The following is a 24,265-nucleotide window of genomic DNA, read 5'->3' as shown; positions in this document are numbered from 1 at the left end:
AGGGTCTATGGTCTCTGGTTTCAGTTCAATTCGTTTCATCACCGTACTGGAAATTTAATTTCTTGTTTCTGCCAAAATGTTTGGTCATGGTAGGAGATGACGGTAATGTTCAACATTTTTTACTGGGTGGAGCTCTCTGTTTGGCGTGTGATTACTTCAGAGTAAGTTAACGCTATTCATTCCTTCAATGTAATACAAAATGTGTGGTTGTGAAAACTGAAGAGTTGGTTATTCTACTGTTCTCATGGTAGAACTTCAGAGGCATTTCGGTGTTGAGGTTGACGAAGATATTAAGACCGGATCCAAAAACAATTGAATTAAGTTGTAAAAAATATAGAAGCTCAAATATAGTATATTTTATCTATGGGATTGTTAGCTTTTTTTTATTATGTTAACACTTTTCTTTTAAAACTGGTCTTGAATCATCATTTTTTTATTTGCAGGGACAAATAAGATATTAAAGTCTTAAGTTAAATATTAATAAGTATACAACATATTGGCACAAGCTTCCAATACAGCTTTGTACAATGGTCTGTGTCCTGGAGAATACTTGAGATAATGATCATATTGTAGTGAGTGAAAGACCTCTATCAAGAAGCAATGAAAGTGGGGAAGCAGCTACAAATATGCAGCAATAAACGTTGGGCTTGTTGTGAAACACGCGGATCGACGTTAGACTAGACTTTTTTTAGGTGCAGCAAATTTGCATGTTGATACGGTGCGGCAAGCTCTAGAGAAGTGATTTTGGATGGATGGGTATTATATGTACTTAGACCATCTCCAACTTCTCGTGTAAATTATTTATGAGTTTCTTAATTAATTTTTTTTAATTCTTGTAATGTTTTTTTTCCATGTCATGTCATTCATAAGAAACTCATACAAAATTTTATATCAATTCAAGAAACCGCAATAAACTATAAAAAAATTCAAACATGTAAATTATTTTATTATTCCACTTCTCCTATGATTATCTACTTGTTTGCAGTATCTGTTAAACTTATAAATAGGAGGATGAATCCTGTTCCCCCGATATTTTAATTGAGTTCAGCTTCTTTCACAAAATTGTCCACTTTGACGCATATTGTCCTTTTGTGGTATGCATCTTTTTTTCTTGTCCAATTTTGTTTTGATGTTTGGTTGACTCCTATAACTGAATCATTTGACATATTGAGCCACAATCGAACGAGAATCACATCTTCTATCACTCAGAATGCGGTATGACTTTCTTTTCCACCTGAATTTTGATCTCCTTCGTCTAGTTGAATATTCTCTATACCGATGGGTGATTCAATTCCATTGCTATGGGACACAATATTGGATAAAGAAGGCTTATAACACATGTTTGAGTTGGTGGGAGTTGATGGTTGACTATAAATTTGTGGATTTTTGAGAACTACCACTGGTGGGTGGCTCTACATTGGATGAAGGATGCATATATCACATGTGTGGGGGTGCTGGATAAATAAAATACTATGGTGGATTTTGAGAATTTTCACTAGTAGGAGGTGGTGGTGGACACATAACATATTACAATGGACTTTGAGAATTTTCACTAGTATGGGATGGTCGATACATAACATATTGCGGTGAATTTTGAGAATTTCCACTAGTAGGGAGTAATTGGTTTTGCGAATAACTAAAGTAACATTGATAATTATACTGATTGAGATCCATTTCAGAGAGAATAAAAAAAATTGACACTTGATAGCAACAACAAAAAAAGCAATACAAATGAACTGTGCAAAGTGAACAGTGCAACACAATGAAAAAATGCTACACAACGGTTATATGCACATTCAACGGTACAAATGCACAAATTTCACAATCAACAATAATATCCACAATTTTAAAAAAAATGTGATAACGATTTTATATCCTTTTCCACTATAGTTCTCTTTTCTTCCTTCAAAAAGTTTTTTTTTTCCCGAACCTTCCCTACCTTCCAGCATTGACCTTTCTCTCCAGTCTCTTTTTTTCTCGAGAACCTTCCCCTCCCACTGCTTCGAGTAATTTCCAATGCCACCCCACCCTACCATCTCTTCACTTTCCATAAAACTTCTCATCGAGCTAATCCATCCCGTCCTCCAACATCGTCACGTCCACTCATCACACTAGATCTCAATGCCAGTCACGTACAACACCACCCACTGCTTCGCCACCCAACCCAAGATATTGACATGCACAACCCACGACGTTCAAAGTTGGTCGAAATGACATCGTTGGAGTCACGATCACTATTCATACTCCGTTCACGATCACTGTTGATATTCTTTAATTTGGTTTGTATTTTATTATGAGGTGAGATTACATTGGGTAATTTGATTTGTTTGGAAAAAATGCAAAATTTTTTGTGAAATTTCATCTCTACGTTTGCTTCATCTATTTAATCTAGTTTGTTGGAACTACTCATCTTTTTCATTTTTGTTGTTTTTGTGATTGGAGAGTACAAATTCTATGAAAATAATGGTTTTTTATGGATAAGAAATGGTTCCTTATATAAAGAATGCATCGTCCACTGAAAAAATCAATTCTGCCATGTCACTTTACTTCAGCACCAAAGAACTCAAAATAAACTATTTCTTAGACTAAGAAACCAATGAAACACCTCCGATTAGAAATGCTCTTATATTCCTATGTGGAAGGTACTTGCCGAGGGTGGTTATTAGTTGATAGATACAAATAAAAAATAACCATTCCTTTGTAGAGAGAAGCAAATTCAGGGTGGGGTATTTAACTGGATCTCGCTTAGTTTGGTTGTACAAACATTAAGTACTGCTGGTACCAATCATATTTATATATGTTCTTTTTAGCTGTCAAAAAAAAAATGTCATTCATAACACCATGCTTTAATTAGTACCATCACAATCACACCAGAACAATAAAAAACATGATTCAATCACCACAAAAGTCATTAGTGAAATCGGAACGCCACCCATTAGGACGAGTTTTAAAGATCCACAACGCTAAGCTGCGATGGTAGTCGCAAGGAGAATTTTGTGTGTTGTCGCTGATGTAGTTTTCACTCGTTAATAAAAAAATTATTAGAAAAATGTTAAAAGAATATATTCATTATTAATATTTCTTTTGTTTAGAATTATTTTAGTAAAAAAAGTAAGATAACAAATTATTAAAGTTTGTCTTTGAACAAGTAATGGTTTCTCTAATATCATGTAAAAAAATATGATAAATTTGAGAGGTGAGATTTACTTACTTTAAGACTAACACTTTTTAAGTTATTTTTTTATTTTTATCATTTATTTTCTTAAAATTTATTGATTGTAATAAATAATTCTGAAAAATGAATTTAAATTAATTTTAGCCATTGGATCTAAAAAAATAAATAATAAGGATAAAAAATAACTATTCACATGTGGAATAAGTAAATCCCTTCCTTTCTAAATTTAATATGATAAAGAAAAAATTAAAAAAAATAGAAGACTTAAAATGACAAGCTAATATGACAACATTAAAAAAAAAAAAAAAGTTGGGACATGTGCCCCACGTTACTTAAAGTCCCTCTTGATCGATTCCTTACCATTTTCTATTGTTTGTTGCTCGAGAAACAGGTTCCGGTATGTAAGTTACCAACTGAAGGTACATTTATCGGTTATTGATTTCATGTTAAATCAATAATATAAGTAAAGTATTGACCATATTATTGCTAAGTTATTTATTTTTCATATCCATTAGAGTTAGAATTTGCATAATAATAGATGATTTAGATTGATTTTATGAGACTTTAGTATTTTACCGTCCTAAATTCAAACTTTAGTATCGTTATTGACTCATTGTACAAAACAAAGATATTTATTTTTCATTGTCATCTCCTGTGACTCATCATTAATCATTATGTATTTTTGTTATAAACATAATATGAATATTATAAAATACTAGTACTTCAGAATTCTGGAAAATGGATAGTGAATTGTTCTGTTTATCTCGAATTTTTGTTGCTCTTTTTATTATTATTAGAAAAAATGAACTAACACAATTATAATTTTAAAGATAAAAATATATTTAAACTACGTTTTCAATATATAAAATTTTAAATAATGGTAAAATTTAAATATAATTTATTTTTAATATTCTGGTATTTTTTTCAATAATTCTCAATCTATCTGTTTTTTCAATTCTTTCATCTAATCCAATGAAAACAGTTTTTTATTTATTTTCTAATTTTTAAAATATTTCTGGACACAAAATATCAATATTAATTTTTTACTATTCAAAATAATAAATAAAATAATTAAACAAAGTTACATATTTTTATAATTTGATTATTTCTGAAAAAAGTTAAAAAAAAAAATAAGGAATGCAAAATATCATAATTCCAATCGACACACAGGCAGAAAAATTATTATTAGTTTGGTTTATCAGATAGCTTAGTTAAAATGAATCGAGTCACAATTTTAGATAATTTTGAAACAAGATCAACGACTATATTATCTTAAACACATAAGCATCCGATGTGATGCCTGATGCCATTCAATTTGTGGCACTTCTCTTCCCAGTTTTCATCATGAAATTACTTGTTTACTTGGACAGATAAGCTTCGTTTCATAGATTATTATTTTTCTTTACTTGTGTTATATCACTCTTGTAATTGTGATTAGTAGCAGAACTCCTGAAAAGCACTCAACAAACTCTCTTAAGGTAGAAACTATAAAATATTATCAGGGTTTGAAATTTCTTTATAATTTTATTAGAAATTGCAAAACAACGTAGTCGTTGTAGTATAGTGGTAAGTATTTCCGCCTGTCACGCGGACGACCCGGGTTCGATCCCCGGCAACGGCGTTTTTTGTTTTGAAAACGGGGCCTAAGCCCAAAAACGATAATAAACCATGCAGCAACAAATATAAAGAAGTTTGCTATCGTCATATACTCATTTTCTTCTATGCTTTGTTTTTGTTTTATATTGTCCCCTTTTATCCTCGTATTACCAACCCCTTTAATCGAATTACGTACCATGTTAATTGTTTTGTTCTATCTGCTGATAATTAATTCGGCAAAGCAGTTAACGCTGTGTGCAGCAACTCATCTTTACGAGGATCCTCTGAATTCAGATTACTGAGGGACGATTTTTAGAAGTTCGTAACAAATATGACAAAAGCAAACTACATGTGGTGTTTTTTATTTGTGGAAATCAAATACCTTATTCCCTCTCTGTCGCCTGTCGGTAGTGACTTGATTCCATTAATTCATCACTTTTAAGTTTTAACTACTCCTTTTCATGCTAATATGCTATTAAGTTTGTTTATTTTTATGAAGAAAAACAAAACGTAACAGCATATTAGCAGAAAAAAGGGTGCTTCGAAAGAATAAATAATGTTTGAGACAAGACGTAGTTTATACACATAAAAAATGTTTTCTGCAGGGTCACTGGATGTCAAACTGCAACAATACAACACAAATTGGCTTCTATGCGCTATTATGACTAGTTTAAGCCTTTAAGGCAACTTCTCGTGCAGTGCAAACGATCATTAGTTCATTATACAAGAGTTCATTTATATAATTTTTTATAACTCATTCTATATTTTATTTTGTCTTTCTCTATATTATCAATTATATCTTATTTTATGCTAGCTTCTCTCTTTTTATCATATAAAAATTCCTTAAAATATTTCTCTTTCCAAATATGTTTAGACTTGTACTGTAGCTGCTCATTATCATCCATCTTAGGATTTCGTTTGTTATGATGTGTCTTTAGTTGGTTTTGGTTCCCACCATTATCTATGTTTGCGGGTCAAGGGATTAAAATGTCACACAAGTAATATTTAAAAACAATAAAATCTAAATACTTAACAATTTTAAAGGGGACAAAATATATATAGAGAAAAATTATTAAATTATATCGCTATAAATTTTATAATTATTATATCATTTTTATAATTTAATATAAAATATGATTTTTATTAATCCAACCGTTAAATTATATCTATATATTATTAATATTGTCTGTATCAAATTTTATATAATTGAACAACAACAAAGATAATAATCAAATAATTTATATTTTATTATATTTTAAAATATTTATATTACGTTGGTTTTAATTTTATTATCAAATAATTTTGGATTGATATAAAACTTTTTATTAGGTTGGTTTGTATCTAAAATATTTTGAAATATTTATATTACGTTGATTTTAATTTTATTATCAAATAATTTTGGATTGATATAAAACTTTGTATATATGATCTATATGAAATAAATTTTGAATCCAACGATGAGTTTTAAATATAATAAAGCGGGCAATATATGAGTTTTAAATATAATAAGGCAGGCAATATATTTTTAAAGCATGAGTGCACAACTAAAATTATTGTCAAAAATTAAAAAAATAACACATTAAATAAATTTACTATTTATTATGTGTGTATATATAAGTATATATTTTTATAATTGAATTTTACATTAATGCCCATAATTTTTTAATGTGTTATTCTCTTCTTTCATTCTTTAACTAAGATGTCTCACTTACATAATTCTCTTTTATATAAATCAAAATAATTATCTTGAATTAGTATATTTTTAAGAATTATTATTTAATGAGAGTATTTTTTTCCTAAATAATACTCTTTTGAGGGATGTATTTTTAACTTTTTATCTTTTTCATTTTTATTTTGAAATTGAATTTTAATATTTAAAAAACAGTAATAGATAAAACCAATCTTATATTATAACAAATTATTTATCATAAATTAAAATATAATTTAGATGTTTCAAAATATTTATTTATTATAAATTTTAACTATATAAAACAAACATTTATAATATCCATTGCTCATGCTAAAATCTTAATTATCATATTAATAATTCAGATTATCATAATGATGAAAAAGTATCAACCATCTTATCGTGCCTGTCAATCTTATCTTCTTATCTGTCTTTATTATATTAAAAATCATAAATGAAAAAAATATTTTTCCAACATATAAAATGTGTTACTTTTGTTTATGGTCATCATCCATCTTAGGATTCCGTTATGATGTCTCTGTAGTTGGCTCCCACCATCACCTATGTTTCCCAGGGATAAATATGTCACATAAATACTATTTAAAAAAAGATAAAATTTAAATACTAAATTATTAAATTGTACGTAAATATTCAAGTACGAAAAGAAACTAAATAAAATTGACAATATAAAATAATATAATACTAATACAACGGATATTATTTATAAAAGTTACAATTTTTTCTTTAGAAAAATAATATATAATTCTCTCAACCCAAAACTTCATCAAATAAATAAATTATCCAAAGTGTTGTAAGTTAAAACAATTTACGTAAAATCAACACTGTTTTTTTACTTTGCATATTTATTCATATACTCCAATCATTCTGTTTTGAGAGATGTTGCAAAATCAAGTTCATTTTTTCTTAGAGCCGCAAACGACTTTCACATCGAATACAAATTTTATTTACAAAAACAAAAATATTAGTTGGTACGAAGGTGTTTTTTTTTTTTTAATTAAAAGACATACAAACAAGTCATTGATTGCTTTTTAAAATTGATTTTTTCCTTATATTGATATATTCCATCAAATGCAGCAATTTACATATATTGGTTCAAAAAATTAATAGACACATATTGGCACCACGCATCAGAATAGGCATGCAAAGGCAACTTTACGAAATATTGTATTTTAACAAAATTAACATTTATTGATGACAAAATAATTATATCATGCAATATAATTCATGCAAAGACGACTTGCAAAGATGACTTTACGAAATAGTAGTCTTCTTGTAAAAAAATGTATTAATTGTCAGTTTGTCACATGGATATCTTACCTACAGGTGGGTTTTTCTTTATGAAAAATTTAACAATTTACAAGTAGATAGTATATTTTTAAGAATTTAATTAAAATCTACGAACCAAAAAAAAATTATATTATCTAATTACATATAAATCATTACGTAGGGTAAGATTTTTTTTTAAAAATACTTAAATATAGATTGAAAAACAAACTTTATTCTTAAAACATGAGTTCACAAATTAAATTATAAGTATAACTTACCAGTGTAAAAAAATTAATTCAAATACATTAATAGTTGTAAAATTTTTTATACTATCCTCTAATCATTTGTCATGTGATTGAATTTTTTGATTTTTTCCATAGTTACTTTGAAAGCCTCATTTAGAATAAATTTAAATTGGTTTAAAATATAAAGACATTTATACTAATAAAATATCAAAATTAAAGTCAAAATTCTGTATCATCAACATTAGAAGTCATACTTTTCTTAAAAAAACATTAAAGGTTATACTAAATATGACTTTTAAATTAATTATTACAAAAATTAATAATTTTTAATCATATGATAATTCATGGTTACACAATAGTTACCCTACAAGATGATTTTTATCAAACTCTAAAATAGTTAGAAATTTAATTAAAGGAATATTTTTTAATAACTTTACCAATTCTTGTATATATGTCTACATTTCATTATGTTTTTAATGATTAATTTTTAATTAATGAATCTAACTAGTTTTTTTTTCTTTTGAAAATGTACTGTTCAGTTTTTATAGTCTTTTAACTAAAATATCTCGCAGCTATAAATTATTAAATTAATCCTTCTGGTTAAGATGATGATCAAACCAAACCATGTTTATGACTACTCTAATATTCAAACTCTTGATTTTAATATTAAAGGTGAAATTTATTTAAATAACGGTGACCTTAATTATGTTATGGCCAACTTGTAAATCCCAATTTTTTTTACTTAAATTATTCTCTCAAATATTTTTATTTAGTGCACGAGGGGCTAAGCGCCTAAGAAAAAACGAAACTAACTAGCTAAAAGTCATGGAAAAATGAACCCAAAAAATGTATGTTAATAAATGAATGCTTAGGAACCTAAAAGGAAATTAAAAAATTCTAATGCCTTACATATATATATATATATATAAAAGTGAACTCAAACTTGGCCAAGACATCAACTACTTGGTTGACTTCACAGTGGGCATATGCACCAGGTGATGCAATCGTATGTTGCCATAGGTCCTTAATATGCGAAATCAAGGGGAAGTAAGGGTGAGATGCATGGTGAGTAATTACATATTAGATGTGAGTAACCTCATTACTATCATTGAATCAGACTCCATTAAAATCTGAGAAATATCTCTATGCTAGGTTAAAGCAAGTTAAATTTATGAAAAATGGTTCAAATTAAGCTCGAAAAAGAGAATAAACACATTCCAAGGATATGCTAAGATGAATTCACCGTTATGATCTCCAACTACTCCTCCACATATAGGCATGGCATTGTAATTTAAAATCGCTCCTTCATTATTAATCTCCGACAAACCTTCATGGGGAGGGGGGCACTAATCAGCTTATATTGTAATATGATTCAGTAAAAGGGTCAATTGAGGGCAACCATAGATTGTAGATAGACACTATAGATCTAGACTACCACCCTTTCAATGAACTTCCATGTAAATATATAGATTGGTGGATGGATTAGAGCATGTTGTTAAATCAATCGATCTTGTTACACAAGCATCACATTCTTCCTGAGTGACCTCTAGTCACCTGTAAGTGGAAGTCGTTGAACCCTAAGCATTTGCAGATATATGTTTATCATTTTTCATGTTGCATTTTTCTTGCATTAAGACTATTATCATTATTCTGACTAACTCTTAGGTTTGCCTCCATCATCGTCGGTGATTGTTCACAATGATTTTCATCTGGGCTACCATGGCTTGAGCCTTCAACCATGTTTGATTGCCCAAAAGATTTTCTTGTAATAATTAAAATTTCAAAAACGAATTTGAGTAAAAAAAAAATTGTTAATATCTCAAAACAATACCTTGCACCACATAAAATGAATAATTAAGCCTCAATAATTGCTTATACTATCACCATCAGACATGTATGCATTATCCAATTTAGAGTCGACATTTATTTATTTGTATGATAAAAATAGGAGAGCCGTAAAGTAAAATGAATAAATTACACAAGTAAAACAAGAAACAAACAAACAAAAATGGACAATGCTTTTGTGGCTTTGGGGGACAAGTATCACATCGTTATATTCATGCCTGTGCCAAACTCGTTCACGCGGAACCCGGGTCGGGTCTTCACACCATAATGCCATGTAGCATGAAATTAATAGAACGTGAGACCTGGTCTACTATCTGTTTATTTATGGGTGTGTTTGGAGCCTCAAGTGTTAAATGTTTGACCCGTTAAAGAGAAACTGGAAAAAGAAAAAGGCTCCAAACAAACAACAGGCAAAGGCAAAAAAGCGTTTTGGCATATTCCCCCATCGATTTTCGAGGCTGCATGCATCATGCCATCATCCATCATCACTCACTTTGCAAAACGCCTCAAATCAGTTTAAGCCAACTCCCAAAGTCATTGGATATTTAGTAAAACTTCATTCAAGTTCAAATCTTGTAAATATAAAAAAAAAAGTGATTTTAAAAATGAAAATTCCACTGAAATAACTAATGAGATATTTGGACGAAAATTAATCACATCAAATGGCTTGCACCAATAACACAGACATAAGAAAGAGTTTAAGGAGAATCAAGCCGAGCCGTTGCGTGGGTCCCACACCCCACTAATAATTAGGTGATCAGAAGGCAGTGCACATGTTATGCAAGGCCTCCGCGAGGCAAATCCCACCCTGCCTTTATCTCGTCTCCCTCATCAATCACGCCCGTTGATCCTTTAACGGTGCTGATGACGCATCGCCCTCAGGAGATTCGGTGAGGGTTCGCGCACTCTATAATAACCCTCAGACTAGCTTGATCTGCTGTTAAACTTAATAAACAGGGAGAGAAGTGAAGTAGAAGAAAAAGAAACAAGTAGAAGCAGCACATTCCTCGTGAGGGGTCGTTACTAACTTGTGTGGGTTTTAAATCAGGTGCGACGCCGTGGCGGAAGTGAGAATGACTTCGGACGGAGCAACGTCGGCGGCGACGCATCGGAGGAAACCTTCGTGGAGGGAGAGAGAGAACAACCGGAGGAGAGAGAGGAGAAGGAGAGCCATTGCAGCCAAGATATACTCCGGCCTTAGGGCGCAAGGGAACTACAATTTGCCCAAACACTGCGACAACAATGAGGTCTTGAAGGCTCTCTGCGCCGAAGCTGGTTGGACCGTCGAAGAAGACGGAACCACCTATCGCAAGGTACCTTCTTCTTTCTTCTTTCAACGAGCTCAATGCTCATGGAGATCTCTTTTTTCCGATTTGCAGCTATTCTTCACTGTTCGATTCAAATCTTGCATAATGCCTCATTAATTTGTTCTATTTATTCATTCCCATTTCCCTGTCTCCTCTCTGTGAAATAGCATTTTTCTAGTCGAATTAGGCAACACCGGAACCTGGTAAGGAAATTTTCCTCTATCAATGATGTGTGTGTTTGGATTCACACTTAATTATTCAGGATCACGTTTATATATGAATTAGTAACTTGATTTTAAGTATATTTTTATGTGTTTTAGTATTTTGTTTCACACACTGAAGAATTGATTTTGACTTTAGTAGCAATGTTTGATATTTTTTTTCGTTGCATCAAAAACTTTATACCAAACTTTACTATTTTTACGATAAAAACGTCCAAACATAAACTACATTGATCCAAAATCGACTTGAACTAGAATTAATTTCAACCGAACTCAATTTTGCAAAACTTGGTGTAGTTGAACAAAATTAGCAATTTGGCATATCTGGAGTATGATATACTGTATGTATCTACTAATTGTAACCAAGAAATGTACTAATTTGGTTTGGGGTGTGATGATTGTTTGTGGAATATAGGGATGCAGGGCACCACTTCCTGGTGATGGTGTAGGCACCTCCACCAGAAACACTCCTTTCTCATCGCAAAATCCGAGTCCTCTTTCTTCGTCATTTCCAAGTCCAATTCCTTCATATCAAGTGAGCCCTTCCTCCTCGTCTTTCCCGAGCCCGTCTCGTTTGGATGCAAACAACCCTTCAAACCTGATTCCTTACATTCGGCATGCGTTTCCCTCGTCTCTCCCTCCTTTGAGGATATCAAACAGCGCCCCTGTTACCCCGCCTCTGTCCTCGCCAACTTCGCGAAACCCCAAGCCAATTCCCACATGGGATTCCATTGCCAAAGCCTCTATGGCATCATCCTTCAACCACAGCCACCACCCTTTCTTCGCGGCTTCAGCACCGGCTAGCCCCACACACCGCCACCTTTATGCCCCACCCACTATCCCGGAGTGTGATGAGTCTGATACCTCCACTGTTGAGTCTGGTCAGTGGCTGAACTTCCAAGCATTTGCACCTTCTGTTTCTGCTGTGCCTATCTCTCCCACCATGAACTTTATCAAACCAGTTGTGAGTCAGCAGCACAAGCACAACCTCAATCTGTCTGGTAACGGAATCCAAGAGATGAGAATTTCGGAGCCCGAATTTGCGATGCAGGTGAAGCCCTGGGTTGGGGAGAGGATTCATGAAGTGGGGTTGGATGATTTGGAACTCACACTTGGAAGTGGGAAGACGCCTGCTTAGGCTTATGCCAGATTGAGACCCCACAAAACACAATTGTTCATTCAATTTGGGATGTTGAAACTCAAGTAACTGTTATTAGTAAATGGTTCAGCTCTCTTGCCGCAAGTAGCAGCTCGTGTGTAACCACCTCAAACTTGTTATTGGAATCGAGAAGTATCAGATGTCATGGGCATTTTATGTTTACAGTTATGTCCAAAATCGTTCAAAACTCTTCTTTTATTCACTCTTTTTAACCTATTATTTTTCTTTCTATTTTAAAGGATTTTAAACATATAAACAAATAAAAAAAGAATTGTTATTTTTTATTTTTATTTCCTTTCATCAACTGTGTTTTTTTAGATAAATAATAACTCTTTTCGTTGATGCTTTTCTTCTCCCACTTTCCTTTCTATCCAAAAGCGGGGAAGTGAACCTGGTGTATATAAATGGCCAACAGAGATACAGTTACATGTGTACCGTGTCTTACTAGTTGCAAGAACAATTCTAATCTGATTTTAGTCTGTCAGAAAGCCCAACTTCTGAATAAAATTTTAAATAGAACTGAGACAGTTAACCATTAACCACCTCCTGGATTTCGTACTTACTAGTATGTCGGAGATTAAAAATTATCAATTAAAATTTTTTTCTGTATGAGTTTTTTTGAAAAATAAAATATATTTTCTCAAAATAATTTATTTCCAATCATGATGTCGGTCTGTGAAGTGAGTGCAGAGAAGCTAGAAAGTTGCCCTAGAAAATGGCACTAATGCAGAAAGCCCCCTTCAGAATGGTGTTTCTAACTGTACTCCGTTTTTATCGAATAGATTATGAGCTTAATTACGAGAACAGTCTTCCAAAAATCTTGAAGAACATGAAACACAGTGGGGCATAGAAGCAATGCATTATCAATTGTACAGGGTGGCAAGACTAAGTTGGAAATTTATTACAGAACACCGAAACAGATTAGAACATGCAACTTATTAGGTAAGGGTATTAAAAGAAACATGCACCTTCACGTGGAAACACCAATAACAAGATGAGGCCTATCATTTCCTGGTTAGGTTAGGTGACATACAAACAGATTAAGAAAGAATAAAATTATAGCATACAGCACAACACATTATTCTCCTCCAATTAAACGACCTTCAGTCATTGTTCTCCTTAAACTCAGTTTTAAATTCTGTTTTGGTTGTCACTTTGCATTCGTGGTACCTGAAGCATGTTAATAGGTGGTCATTAACGAGCCCTGCTACTTGCATGAACGAATAAACAACAGTTGGTCCCACACATTGGAAACCTCTGCGCATCATGTCCTTGCTAATCACTTCTGCTTTTGGAGTCTTCACGGGTACTTGACGTCCATATCTGAATTCATTTCTTATTGGTTTGTGGTTAACAAATCTCCAGCAGTAATTGCTGAATGAACCAAACTCCTGCTGAACCTGTAAAAGAATAAATCAATGACCATGTGATTTTAGGATGCATTGAAATTCTAATATATTTGTTTTAAAAGCAGCATTAATTTACCTTAGGTAATTGTTTAGCATTTTCCACAATGGCACGGATCTTTGGTTCTGATAACAATGAGTTGCCGTTTATCTTCAGTGTCAGCAATTTCTTATCAGTAAACTGAGCAACTGATGACGGTTCAAAATTTTCAAAAAGCTTCCTGTGACAGATCATGCCAAATAACAAGAGTCAGATGATACGTATTCACGTAGAGTCTCATGGTTTAAAAAATTGGTTGATTTAGAGATAGACATATATGCATGCCTGAATATGTCTCTCTGTTTAAGAATTGCTGGCCAACGGTGTTCTGCCAATGCTTGTGAAAAGACTAGAAGCTCAAATAGCTTTCTATCATCATCAACTGGAACACCCCATTCTTCATCATGGAAAGCAGTGTAAAACGGGTCTGTAAGAATGAAATTACATTTATTGATGAGGTAATCCTATTATCATTGGGGTAGAGTAATAATATGCAGACTCTAGTTAAATTTAAGCGGGAGCATTCTTTGCCAAAAATGAATTGAAGTTCCCAACCCCATATTAAGTTCCCAAAAACGAAGTTCCCAATCCCCTACTACAATATTGGAAATTTAGAACTATCACAAATCACAAAAGTATACAAACACCAAAATCCAAAGCTAACTTTTTAAATTAAAGAGGTAAAGAGGATAAGCAAAATTGAATTATATACTCTCGGAGGCCTTTCTACGTAACTCCGTTGGGGGGAAATTTGCCTTAGATTTTTTTAGCTATGCAGAAGCACATGCATGGAAAGCTAGTATAGCAAAAGAATGTGACCCATTTTCCACCGCCTTCATTAAGGTGTTGTAAGAGCTATAAAGCCGAAGACAACATGCACTTTAAGAAACAACACCATAAGTCATAATGTAACTCAATGTCCATACTTAACCAATAGTTGTCATAGCAGGCCATGCTCTATCAATTATTATATATGGCTCAAGACATAATTTATGATGATGCTACGTGTAGAAGATGAAGCACTATGACTATTACCATTATGATTATTATCATTCATAATTCCAAACCTTGGCCATTACTTTAATCCAGTTTATACGCATAGAAGAAGAAATAAAGTTTGTTTGAACTTTTAAAATATTATTTTTGGCACATTGTAAATAAATGGCCTATACTAACTACAAAACAAAACTCATTTTCGACCATAAATAACATGAGAAACGAAGATGACACTTGGTATGCAATCCAGTTTCTTCATGAGTATGGCATCACTCGTCAAACATTTACCATCATAATAAATATATATACAGATCCATTAAATATCGATAATAGATGATACTATTTGTTTTGTTTCAAAAATAATTGCCATATAAAGTTTTGCATAAAAAATTAAGTCATTGGATAACTTTAATTTGAAAAATACTATACTTTTACTTAAAATTAAACTAAAGACAAATACCTCTACAAAAAAAAAAAAACTAAAGACAAATACAAAATTAAAAAAAAGAAAAAGTAACATGTTTTTATGTTTTACATACATATCTTGAGGTACTAAATGTTTTTTATTTTTAATTACTTATTGATTCTGAAGGGACCGATACTAACAAAAGGATTTTATATTTAAAATGACAAGTAATTAAATTAAGGTAACTTCTAAATTAATTATTAGATACAATCCTCAATTTCATAATCATATTAGTCTTTAACAAATATCACTAAATTGATTCTTCGATTTTTTTTCATTGTAATTACAGTTATCAAAAGATGTGTAACTAAGTTACTCATAAAAAAAAAAAATATATTACAAAATAATTTTTCTTTGTCGCCGAATTGTTTCGATCAACTCCTTTTATCACCACTCTAACTCCTCATAATTAAGAAGGATACTAGACAACTTATAAAGATTAATTTGATAATAAATTAAAACATTAATTCGACGGAAATTTTTTTAGAAAACTTACATAACGACGAATTAAATTTTTAGTGACAAAATCTCTGACCCGAACATTAATATATTCGACCGATTAAATTAGAAAATCAAACAAAAAAGAGTACGTTACTATAATGTAAAATTGGATACATGCAGCTACGGATTGTCATTTATTGAGGATAAAAATGAAGGTTCTCTGAGTCTGAGGCACGCTTACCAGAATTTGGAGTGATCCATTCACATCTCTTAAGAGGCGGCGATATGGTTGCTACATCGGCGGCATCTGGCACAACTCTTACAGGCTTAAACCCGTTACGCTTCACGTTTCTCCTACCAGCCACAGTTGCGTTTTTGGTTGTTGATGAACATGAATCAGAGGAACACATGCTGTTCAAAGACACGTTGCTTTGCAAAACGGTGTTGGGAATTTGCGGGGGACGCTGTGGAGTCTTCACGTTGTTCTCCTTCTTCGGTTTGGGTTCTTCGGAAACGGTTACTCTATTTCCGGCAGGTTTCAAGATAGCTCGCGGTTGCGGAGCCGGTCGAAGCTTCGTGGCTACGGGCATTGTTGGTATTTATTTATTTGATTTGAAATTGAGAGTTTTGGAGATTGTGATTATAAGAGAAGAGAGTGGGGAGGCGAAAGGTCACAGTCACTCTTGTTCGGTAACGTTAAAGGGAATTGGGTGTGGTGAGATGAGGATGCTTACCGTTAAGAAAAAGAATCCAAAGGCGTTCGGTACTCTTTATCCAACGGTTATGCCACCACTCACCACCACCATTGTCCATTCACCTATGGGCCGGGCCTGCGCTTTCCTTATACAAGCCTAACCCATTTTAGCCCTAGTAATTCTACAATGCAAAAATACACTTTAAAGTTTGTTTAAAACAATGTTTTTTTTTTTTTTCATTTTGGGTCATAATTTTTATTTTTTTTATGGAGAGAAATTATTGAGCCTAAGTGATGTTTGAAAACAAAATGATCATAACCATGATTGAAAATATTATCAATAATTAATAATAATATTTTTTCCTGAATGATTAAAATTAACAATATATCACAACATAAATTATATATTATAAATTTAAATATATTTTATATGTTTTTTTTACTTAATATGAAATTTTTATTATAATATAATTTGTATATTTTAAAAATTATTTATTATAAATTATAAGTTTTAATTGTATAAAATAAATATTTACTCTCTGCAATATATAAGTTAAAATAGTAGTTTTACAATATCTCCTTATATTTTATAATGTTAAAATAATTAATCTATACACATAATACATTTTTGTAAGATTGATAATGTTAAAATAATTAATAATGTAAAATTGGATACATGCAGCTACGGATTGTCGTTATCATATGTACGGCTTTTTGTATGTTACTTAGACACGTGTAAGGTTAATTTTTGTTTGATTCCTTGTGCGTATCCGACTGCGAGTCTACTTCCTAATAAATCCAGATTCACTTGATACATACAAAATTGATTAAATTCCCCATTAAAAACATCTAACATATTCTTTTTCAATTATAAAATCACGTCTGAAATTTATTAAATAAAAAAAGATGCATATAATATTTTATAATTAATCTTCATAATAAATAAATAAAATTAAGCTTTAATTTTCTAATAAATAATTAAAATTTTAATTTTTTATATTAAAAGTCAATTTAGAAATTAAAAATAGATCAAAAGATACAAGCAGTTAAGAATATTAAGCATTTAAATAAAGAATAATAATAATTTGAAATGATTGAAAGATAAATTTTATAGGTGAAATGCACATTAAACAAAAGAAAAAGTATTGAAGATATTAAAGTGAGAGAGTGGGATTTGAGAAGAATAATATCAAAGTTGTATTCTAATTACTAATCTAGTAGATAATTATCTTAATTTTAGTCTTAAGTATTTTTAAGAGGTAATTTGTTTTGGTGTATAGTTTTTATCTTTTACTAGTATATTTTTGATTTGTTGAAAAAAGAAGACGACATACTTAATGAATTTATTCAAAATCCCACCATATTTGTATATTTGTTTGAAAAAAAGAAAAAGGCTCGGTGGCGTGAGTAGTTCTGTTGAGATCCGCATAAGCAAATCAATCATCCTGTTCCTTCCTTATCTCTGTCTCTGCATTTCCCTCCCTAAAACCCTAATTCTACATTTGGAAAGGAAATCTCAAATCTAATGACTAATTAATCAATCAATCGTATTAATAATCCATCGATCAAGTATGGAGTCCGAACTCAAAGACCTCAATTCGAAGCCACCCAACTGCAACGGCAACGCCAACAGCGTTTGCGACGACCGTCCTCTGCTGAAGCCGGAGCCTCCGGCCTCCTCCGACAGCATCGCCGAGATGGAGAAGAAGTTCGCCGCGTACGTCCGCCGCGACGTGTACGGCACCATGGGACGCGGCGAGTTGCCAGCGAAGGAGAAGCTCTTGCTCGGCTTCGCGTTGGTCACTCTCCTCCCCATTCGAGTCGTTCTCGCCGTCACCATATTGCTCTTCTATTACTTAATTTGTAGGGTTTGCACTCTCTTCTCTGCTCCGACCGGCGAGGAGGAACAGGAAGATTACGCTCATATGAGTGGGTTGAGGAGAACCGTCATTGTTTCGTGTGGACGCGCCCTCTCCAGAGTCATGCTCTTCATTTTCGGCTTTTATTGGATCCCCGAATCCAACTCTGCCTCTCAGGTCTCACTTAATTTGCTTTGTCTTTTTCTTCTCACTTTCCAGTTATTCAATTTGTTTTCGGATTCAATGTGCATCCATCACCTGAAGTTTAGCTTTTCATTATACGTGTTTACTAAAAAAAGTGAAAGTGTAGCTGTTATAACTAGAAAATATCATTTAGTCATGAATTGTATTTCTCATTTCAGTTAAAAAGTTATATTAATTCTGTCCCATTGGAACCGAAAAAATGTTTTTTTTCTTCTTCCTTCATTCCTTTTTTAATGTTTTTTGTATATGGTTAGCTAGTATATTTAGTGAGAGGCAATGCCTCTCTTTACCTTTTCATATTTGAAAGTACTGTTGAGAAGTATTTTAGCAATTATTATTAGCTACTGCTATTAGATAACAAATTTCCAAGCATCTTATTTGATTATATTTTGCAATAAATTATGTATTGGCATTTGATTTTAGTTCTTCCTCTTTTCTTTTGTCTACTTCAATTCGTGAAGGAAGACCGGAGTCAGCCTGAAGAGTTGGGGAGACCTAGCGTAATAATATCTAATCATGTGTCATACTTGGATATTTTGTATCACATGTCGTCCTCATTCCCAAGTTTTGTTGCTAAGGTTTGTGACGTGACAAATTTTTGCTCTATGTCTATGAATGCATCTTGTACATATGCTTTGTTACTGACATTTTTGTTTCAAATCTTGGATTTCATTGATGAAGAGATCAGTGGCTAAACTTCCGCTCATTGGTCTCATCAGGTCTGTTGGCTTCTTTAAATGATGAAAGGTTATGCTCTTTTCAATATAAGGGATTATTTAGAATCAAGTGCTTATATATTTTGGTGTGTTTGTTGTGACAGCAAGTGCCTTGGTTGTGTGTATGTTCAGCGGGAATCAAAGTCATCGGACTTCAAGGGTGTTTCAGGTGCATATATATTGGTGTATGAAAACTTTATAATAATTATGAGATTGTTTGCAATTCAAATAAAGTACCCTTGTTTCATTCCTCGACCTGTGCATTGTGTGTTTCTTCTCTTCATATTTTTAACAGCATTGCATTAAGTTTTTTGCATCTTGAATTTTTAATTTTTCTATGCAATAGTTGTACCTCCTGATCGTTTGATTGTAAGGCATAAATTAGATGATCTGATCTAAAACCATTGTTGTCAAATGGTGGTGCCATGGTGGAATGGCGTGGCCGATTTTTTGCCAACTGCCATAGGCTAATTTTGATGGGAGGCCTGCCATGTGGGCGCTATAGGCCGCAGTGGCATGTTTCTATGGCAGAATTTTGGCCTTCTGCAATATTCTGCCATCTGCCATTGACAACACTGTCTAAAATTCTATATACCATTTGTAAAATGAGAGTGCCCAATCATTGTTGGTAGTTCAGGAAGTTGACTTACCATAGGAATTTTCATTCAGTCTGTTCGGTGGCATCACATGTTTGATTAACATTCCAAATTCTTTGCATTGACAATGAACCAACGGTGAGTAATCTTCATTTTTTTTAATCTGAATTAATTTCATTTGTAGTATTTGAATTTCCCTTTTGGCTTTTAAATATACTCGTGCTATTTGTCATTGTATAGAGGTACCCCAACAGTTGTCCCGTTATGCATATTCGTGCATATTAGTTAGTCAAACTAGGATTTTAATTCCATGTTTAATATTAAATTATATTTTGAACTGGTGGCTAGATTTAATCTTATCCTATCTTTGCTCTGGGACATAATCATTGATAAAATCTCTAGTGAAGTTAACGTGTGAACTTTCTTCCTGCAGCTGTTGTCACTGACAGAATTCAAGAAGCTCATCAGAATGAGTCTGCTCCATTAATGATGTTATTTCCAGGTTATCATCCTCTCTCTCTCTCTCTCTCTCTCCCCTTTAACAAAATTAAATTAGAGTTGTGCTCTCAAATTGGATCTACACTAATATATATCATATATGCCTTAAGTAGGGTTTGGTATCCTGTAGTCTTCAATGTATAAAATCTTTAATTTAATCTTAATAAGAGGAAACTATAGTTAGTTGGCAGTTTTATGAATTTTCAAACAAAAATTACCTGGCCTCACCTCTCTGTTCTCGATTGTGTTAAGAGAAATGTATTGATTTTGTATACTAGCAGCATATAAATGACTGATGTAGAATTTTCTACTTTTATTTGCAACTTGGATTTTTGTAAAATTAATTTGATGATTAATGTTGCTGCATTTTTTTACCTTTATCCTATTTATTAAATGAATACTGCATCCATGTTCTCATCCACAGGCAGAAATTTATGTTTTTGATTCACTTTCTTCTCTTTAAAAAAATCCCTTTTTAACCTAAGATTATATATATGTTCATTTCTTAGTGGCCTCACCTCTCATATTTCTTTATCTTCAAATATGACTCTAGCTTTAACTTCTTCATCTTTATTAATTTATTCTGCTGATAATATGTGAATTAATTGTTGCACATGATGGCACTAACTATGGTCATATTATAGTCAATAAAATTTCATGGTTTTCAGTTTTCACTTATTATATCTATCATTTAATTATCGTGTGATTTGGAGTATTTAAGTTGTTCATGTATATCAATGTTCTTATAATCACTCATTTTAATGATATTGGGTATTCATTCTACAGAAGGAACAACCACAAATGGAGAGTTCCTCCTTCCATTCAAGACTGGTGGTTTTTTGGCAAAGGCACCAGTACTTCCTGTGATTTTAAGATATCATTACCAGAGATTTAGCCCCGCCTGGGATTCCATATCTGGGGTGAGTAGTTTAATAGTAATAAAGTTTCCTGTTTTTCGCTGAATTCTGATTATAAAAGTTAATCTTATACTCAATATCTAAGCTTCTCTATCCTGGTAACTGTTATATTTTGAACCTAGAGTTGTACCTTAGGTGTGAATAGTTAGTAGTTTCTTCAATGTTGTTCTGAATTGGAATTTGGTTTCATGTCTGAAGTTGTAAGAAAGCTAGCGGAGCTCTTTATACTCACTGGTTTCATACTTGTAAGTTGGTAGTGCAGTTTTTTTGGGCGAGTAAGCTAAAAAAACATTTGCTTTCCACCCGTGCAAAGTTTAAAAAGTTGTTGTTCATTTTAGAATGAAGACCATCATTTGTGCTTCAAAGGATGCTGTGCTGGCCATCTGGAGAAGCAAATTGTTTCTGCTATTAATCATTAATGAGCTAATAAAATTTATTTCCTTGATCTTTTTTTGTAATTTAAATTGTAGAAATTTTCATCTTTCTTAGCAACATTTGTTTTTATTATTTATTTAAGTTTACATTTATGTTGGCAGGTGCGCCATGTAATATTTCTCCTGTGTCAGTTTGTGAATTATATGGAGGTGATCCGAGTACCTGTTTACCATCCCTCACAGCAGGAGATGAATGATCCCAAACTATATGCTAATAATGTTAGAAGGTTGATGGCTACTGAGGTATTTATACGGTTTTCTCTGAGAAAAAATTCAATGTTTTGCTACTGTACGGTTAATTAAATAATTAAGAAGGATATAGGTGTTCACCTATTCTATAGCTGGAGGCAGTCTTTACTCGTGTGTATAAATTGGTACTGCATAAGAATTTACAGTTACACCACTCAATAATTCTTTAAAGAACTTGTTTTTTGGGGTAACCCATTTATTGCTTCTTTCTGCATTCAAAATTTTGAGGAAAAGTTACTACACGATTTAATTGTTGGCATTTTCTTTTATTTGAAAAGTATATTGTAAATTAATTTTTGTAATGTTTCATTGGAGTAAAAAATATATTGTATTAATTTTTTTAGCATGATATGCATGTGGCAAACTATCAATTCAACTGTGGATTTTAAATATTTTTTGTAGAAAATTTTAGAATATTAGGACTTGGTGTTTTAGGAGTCTTGTGATGTTAATTTGATCGTGATTTTAGTGGGCTTGTACTAAGTTGTCCCATACACTTGTGCTTGGATTGGTAGTATAAATAGGTGTTAGTGACACATTACACACTTTCTCTCGAACACTTCCTTTAACTGGAAAGTTATTCAGCAGTGTAGACACAACACATGTGAATCAAAACCGTCTTAATTTGCGTTCTTAATTTTGATTGCATACCTCTATAGCCTAAGGTATTTACCTCCATGTTATACCATTTGTAGCAAAGGGCATTGGCATTTTTGTTATTGTGTAACTGCTGTTGATGCTGGTTTATTTTGTGTTCTGCTCGCAGGGTAATTTGATACTTTCTGATATTGGGTTAGCTGAAAAACGAATATATCACGCTGCTCTCAATGGTAATAATAGCATGCCTAGTGTTTTGCATCAGAAAGACGAATGATAATTTCATGGCCCCCGTCTCAAATGAAATGTAGTTCCAGTCGAGTTTTAGTTTCAAACTTAGTATCTGTTTATGAATGGACAGCTTGTGTGAAGGGTATAGCTAAATAGTATACATTCACCTAAACATCTGAATGGTACTTGTGTAATTTTCTTGTAAATAACGTGACCAATAATGTTTTAATTGCTGGTGAACTCAATTTGAGGCACACAATTCAAGATCTATAAGTTTAACTGTTCTTCGTTCACGTTTTGATTGTGATAAATGACCCAACTCATTTGAGAAAGGCCATGTAACCTTAGATCTGAACCTTCTCTTTCGTTTTCCTGCAGGTTTGTTTTCCCAATGCTAATTCTTCGGATTCGTGGTCTGTATATTCATTGTATGGTTCCATTATTTATCAGGAAAGAAAAGGAAATTAATATAGAAAATTCTGTGCAGAACATGTATTTATCTGATAACTGCCTCTAGAGCATCAACGAATTTCTGAGCAGAGGCTAAATGTATCTATATTTTTGGTCAATTTGTAGGATCAATAGGATCCACTTCAAATATAGGGTGTTACAATGTATGATTTCCGATTCATGTTATTCTTCAATGTTTGTTGCATTAGGTAGAACAAGTCGAACAATAACACTCCTTAAAAGGGAAAATATCAAACCGTCTAACAATGGACACTGACATCCAGAGTGCAATTCTGTAACAGCTATGAACTTAATCCGGACAAAGCTGCAATTTTAATGCAGTTGTTTTCGTTAATTCTTGAAGTTAAGTAACTTGAAAATATTATTGGAGCAAATAAAAATGGTACTTTCAAAATCAAGTGAATGGGAGACAAGTAAGAAATTTCTTATTGATTGTTTTTATAATTATAAGATGATTCGTTAATAGAGAACTTTCATGAAATAAATGTGAAAATAAATATATTCTTAATATCTACAAATAAACACAATATGCATCTATATGAAAGCATATGATTGTATCTTTTAATTATTAACAAAGTTTTCCCCTCATGGAAAGACTTTAAATGGAGTCTAAAACAGTGTTGAGGATAATATATCTATTGAATAATTGGGGCAATCACCAAGAAGACAATTGTAAATAAGACGATACTAAAGATTATACGTTCGAGAAAAGGTGCATGTAATGGAGGAAGGTAGATTAGGTTTGGATCGTTGTTGATTTGTTGCCTTTGGTGAGAGATGTTCAATTTGTATTGTTTGCGAAGTTTTTGATACTTTTATTTTCTAGATTATTTATTTATAAGTTTGTTATTTTAGTTGTTTGGCTAACTAATTAACATGCTTTATGCACCTGCTTTATGCAGTTACTTGAGATTCTTTTATAATCATA

At 32.2% G+C, this 24,265-nt stretch overlaps 3 protein-coding genes and 1 non-coding gene across 5 annotated transcripts; 3 read left to right on the top strand and 1 right to left on the bottom strand.

The window, feature by feature from the left end:
* The first annotated feature begins 4,724 nt into the window (after positions 1 to 4,724).
* On the top strand, positions 4,725 to 4,796 carry TRNAD-GUC. The gene has a single exon. It is a non-coding gene; the product is annotated as a tRNA-Asp (tRNA).
* Positions 4,797 to 10,773: 5,977 nt separating this feature from the next.
* On the top strand, positions 10,774 to 12,720 carry LOC114414671 (protein BRASSINAZOLE-RESISTANT 1-like). Its single transcript, XM_028379020.1, has 2 exons — positions 10,774 to 11,148; positions 11,779 to 12,720. Exons 1-2 carry the CDS (start codon positions 10,909 to 10,911, stop codon positions 12,499 to 12,501), a joined length of 963 nt encoding a protein of 320 aa, XP_028234821.1. The 5' UTR covers positions 10,774 to 10,908; the 3' UTR covers positions 12,502 to 12,720.
* A 651-nt stretch (positions 12,721 to 13,371) lies between these two features.
* On the bottom strand, positions 13,372 to 16,677 carry LOC114414672 (probable GMP synthase [glutamine-hydrolyzing]). Its single transcript, XM_028379021.1, has 4 exons — positions 16,113 to 16,677; positions 14,254 to 14,395; positions 14,008 to 14,149; positions 13,372 to 13,922 (listed from the first exon to the last, which is right to left on the bottom strand). Exons 1-4 carry the CDS (start codon positions 16,459 to 16,461, stop codon positions 13,626 to 13,628), a joined length of 930 nt encoding a protein of 309 aa, XP_028234822.1. The 5' UTR covers positions 16,462 to 16,677; the 3' UTR covers positions 13,372 to 13,625.
* Positions 16,678 to 17,942: 1,265 nt separating this feature from the next.
* On the top strand, positions 17,943 to 23,593 carry LOC114414669 (lysophospholipid acyltransferase LPEAT1-like). 2 transcript variants are annotated; one of them, XM_028379019.1, is made up of 9 exons: positions 17,943 to 18,601; positions 19,090 to 19,206; positions 19,310 to 19,347; positions 19,449 to 19,513; positions 20,374 to 20,442; positions 21,225 to 21,358; positions 21,892 to 22,032; positions 22,805 to 22,868; positions 23,245 to 23,593. In XM_028379019.1, exons 1-9 carry the CDS (start codon positions 18,137 to 18,139, stop codon positions 23,262 to 23,264), a joined length of 1,113 nt encoding a protein of 370 aa, XP_028234820.1. In that variant the 5' UTR covers positions 17,943 to 18,136; the 3' UTR covers positions 23,265 to 23,593. The 2 variants fall into 2 exon arrangements, with proteins under 2 accessions (XP_028234820.1, XP_028234819.1); XM_028379018.1 differs by lacking the exon at positions 23,245 to 23,593 and having other exon boundaries at positions 22,805 to 23,159.
* Positions 23,594 to 24,265: the final 672 nt, after the last annotated feature.

This window comes from Glycine soja, chromosome 6, assembly GCF_004193775.1.
Source record: "Glycine soja cultivar W05 chromosome 6, ASM419377v2, whole genome shotgun sequence".
Lineage (NCBI taxonomy): Eukaryota > Viridiplantae > Streptophyta > Magnoliopsida > Fabales > Fabaceae > Glycine > Glycine soja.
This window is presented reverse-complemented; position numbering and strand designations above follow the sequence as displayed.

Coding starts and splice junctions, on each gene's coding strand:
- LOC114414669 (XM_028379018.1), top strand. CDS start 18,137: ATGGAGTCCGAACTCAAAGACCTCAATTCGAAGCCACCCAACTGCAAC. Junction 20,443..21,224: donor ATTAATGATGTTATTTCCAG/GTTATCATCCTC, acceptor TTCATTCTACAG/AAGGAACAACCACAAATGGA. Junction 21,359..21,891: donor CCTGGGATTCCATATCTGGG/GTGAGTAGTTTA, acceptor TTATGTTGGCAG/GTGCGCCATGTAATATTTCT.
- LOC114414671 (XM_028379020.1), top strand. CDS start 10,909: ATGACTTCGGACGGAGCAACGTCGGCGGCGACGCATCGGAGGAAACCT. Junction 11,149..11,778: donor ACGGAACCACCTATCGCAAG/GTACCTTCTTCT, acceptor TGTGGAATATAG/GGATGCAGGGCACCACTTCC.
- LOC114414672 (XM_028379021.1), bottom strand. CDS start 16,461: ATGCCCGTAGCCACGAAGCTTCGACCGGCTCCGCAACCGCGAGCTATC. Junction 14,396..16,112: donor ATGGATCACTCCAAATTCTG/GTAAGCGTGCCT, acceptor TCATTCTTACAG/ACCCGTTTTACACTGCTTTC. Junction 13,923..14,007: donor ATGCTAAACAATTACCTAAG/GTAAATTAATGC, acceptor ATTCTTTTACAG/GTTCAGCAGGAGTTTGGTTC.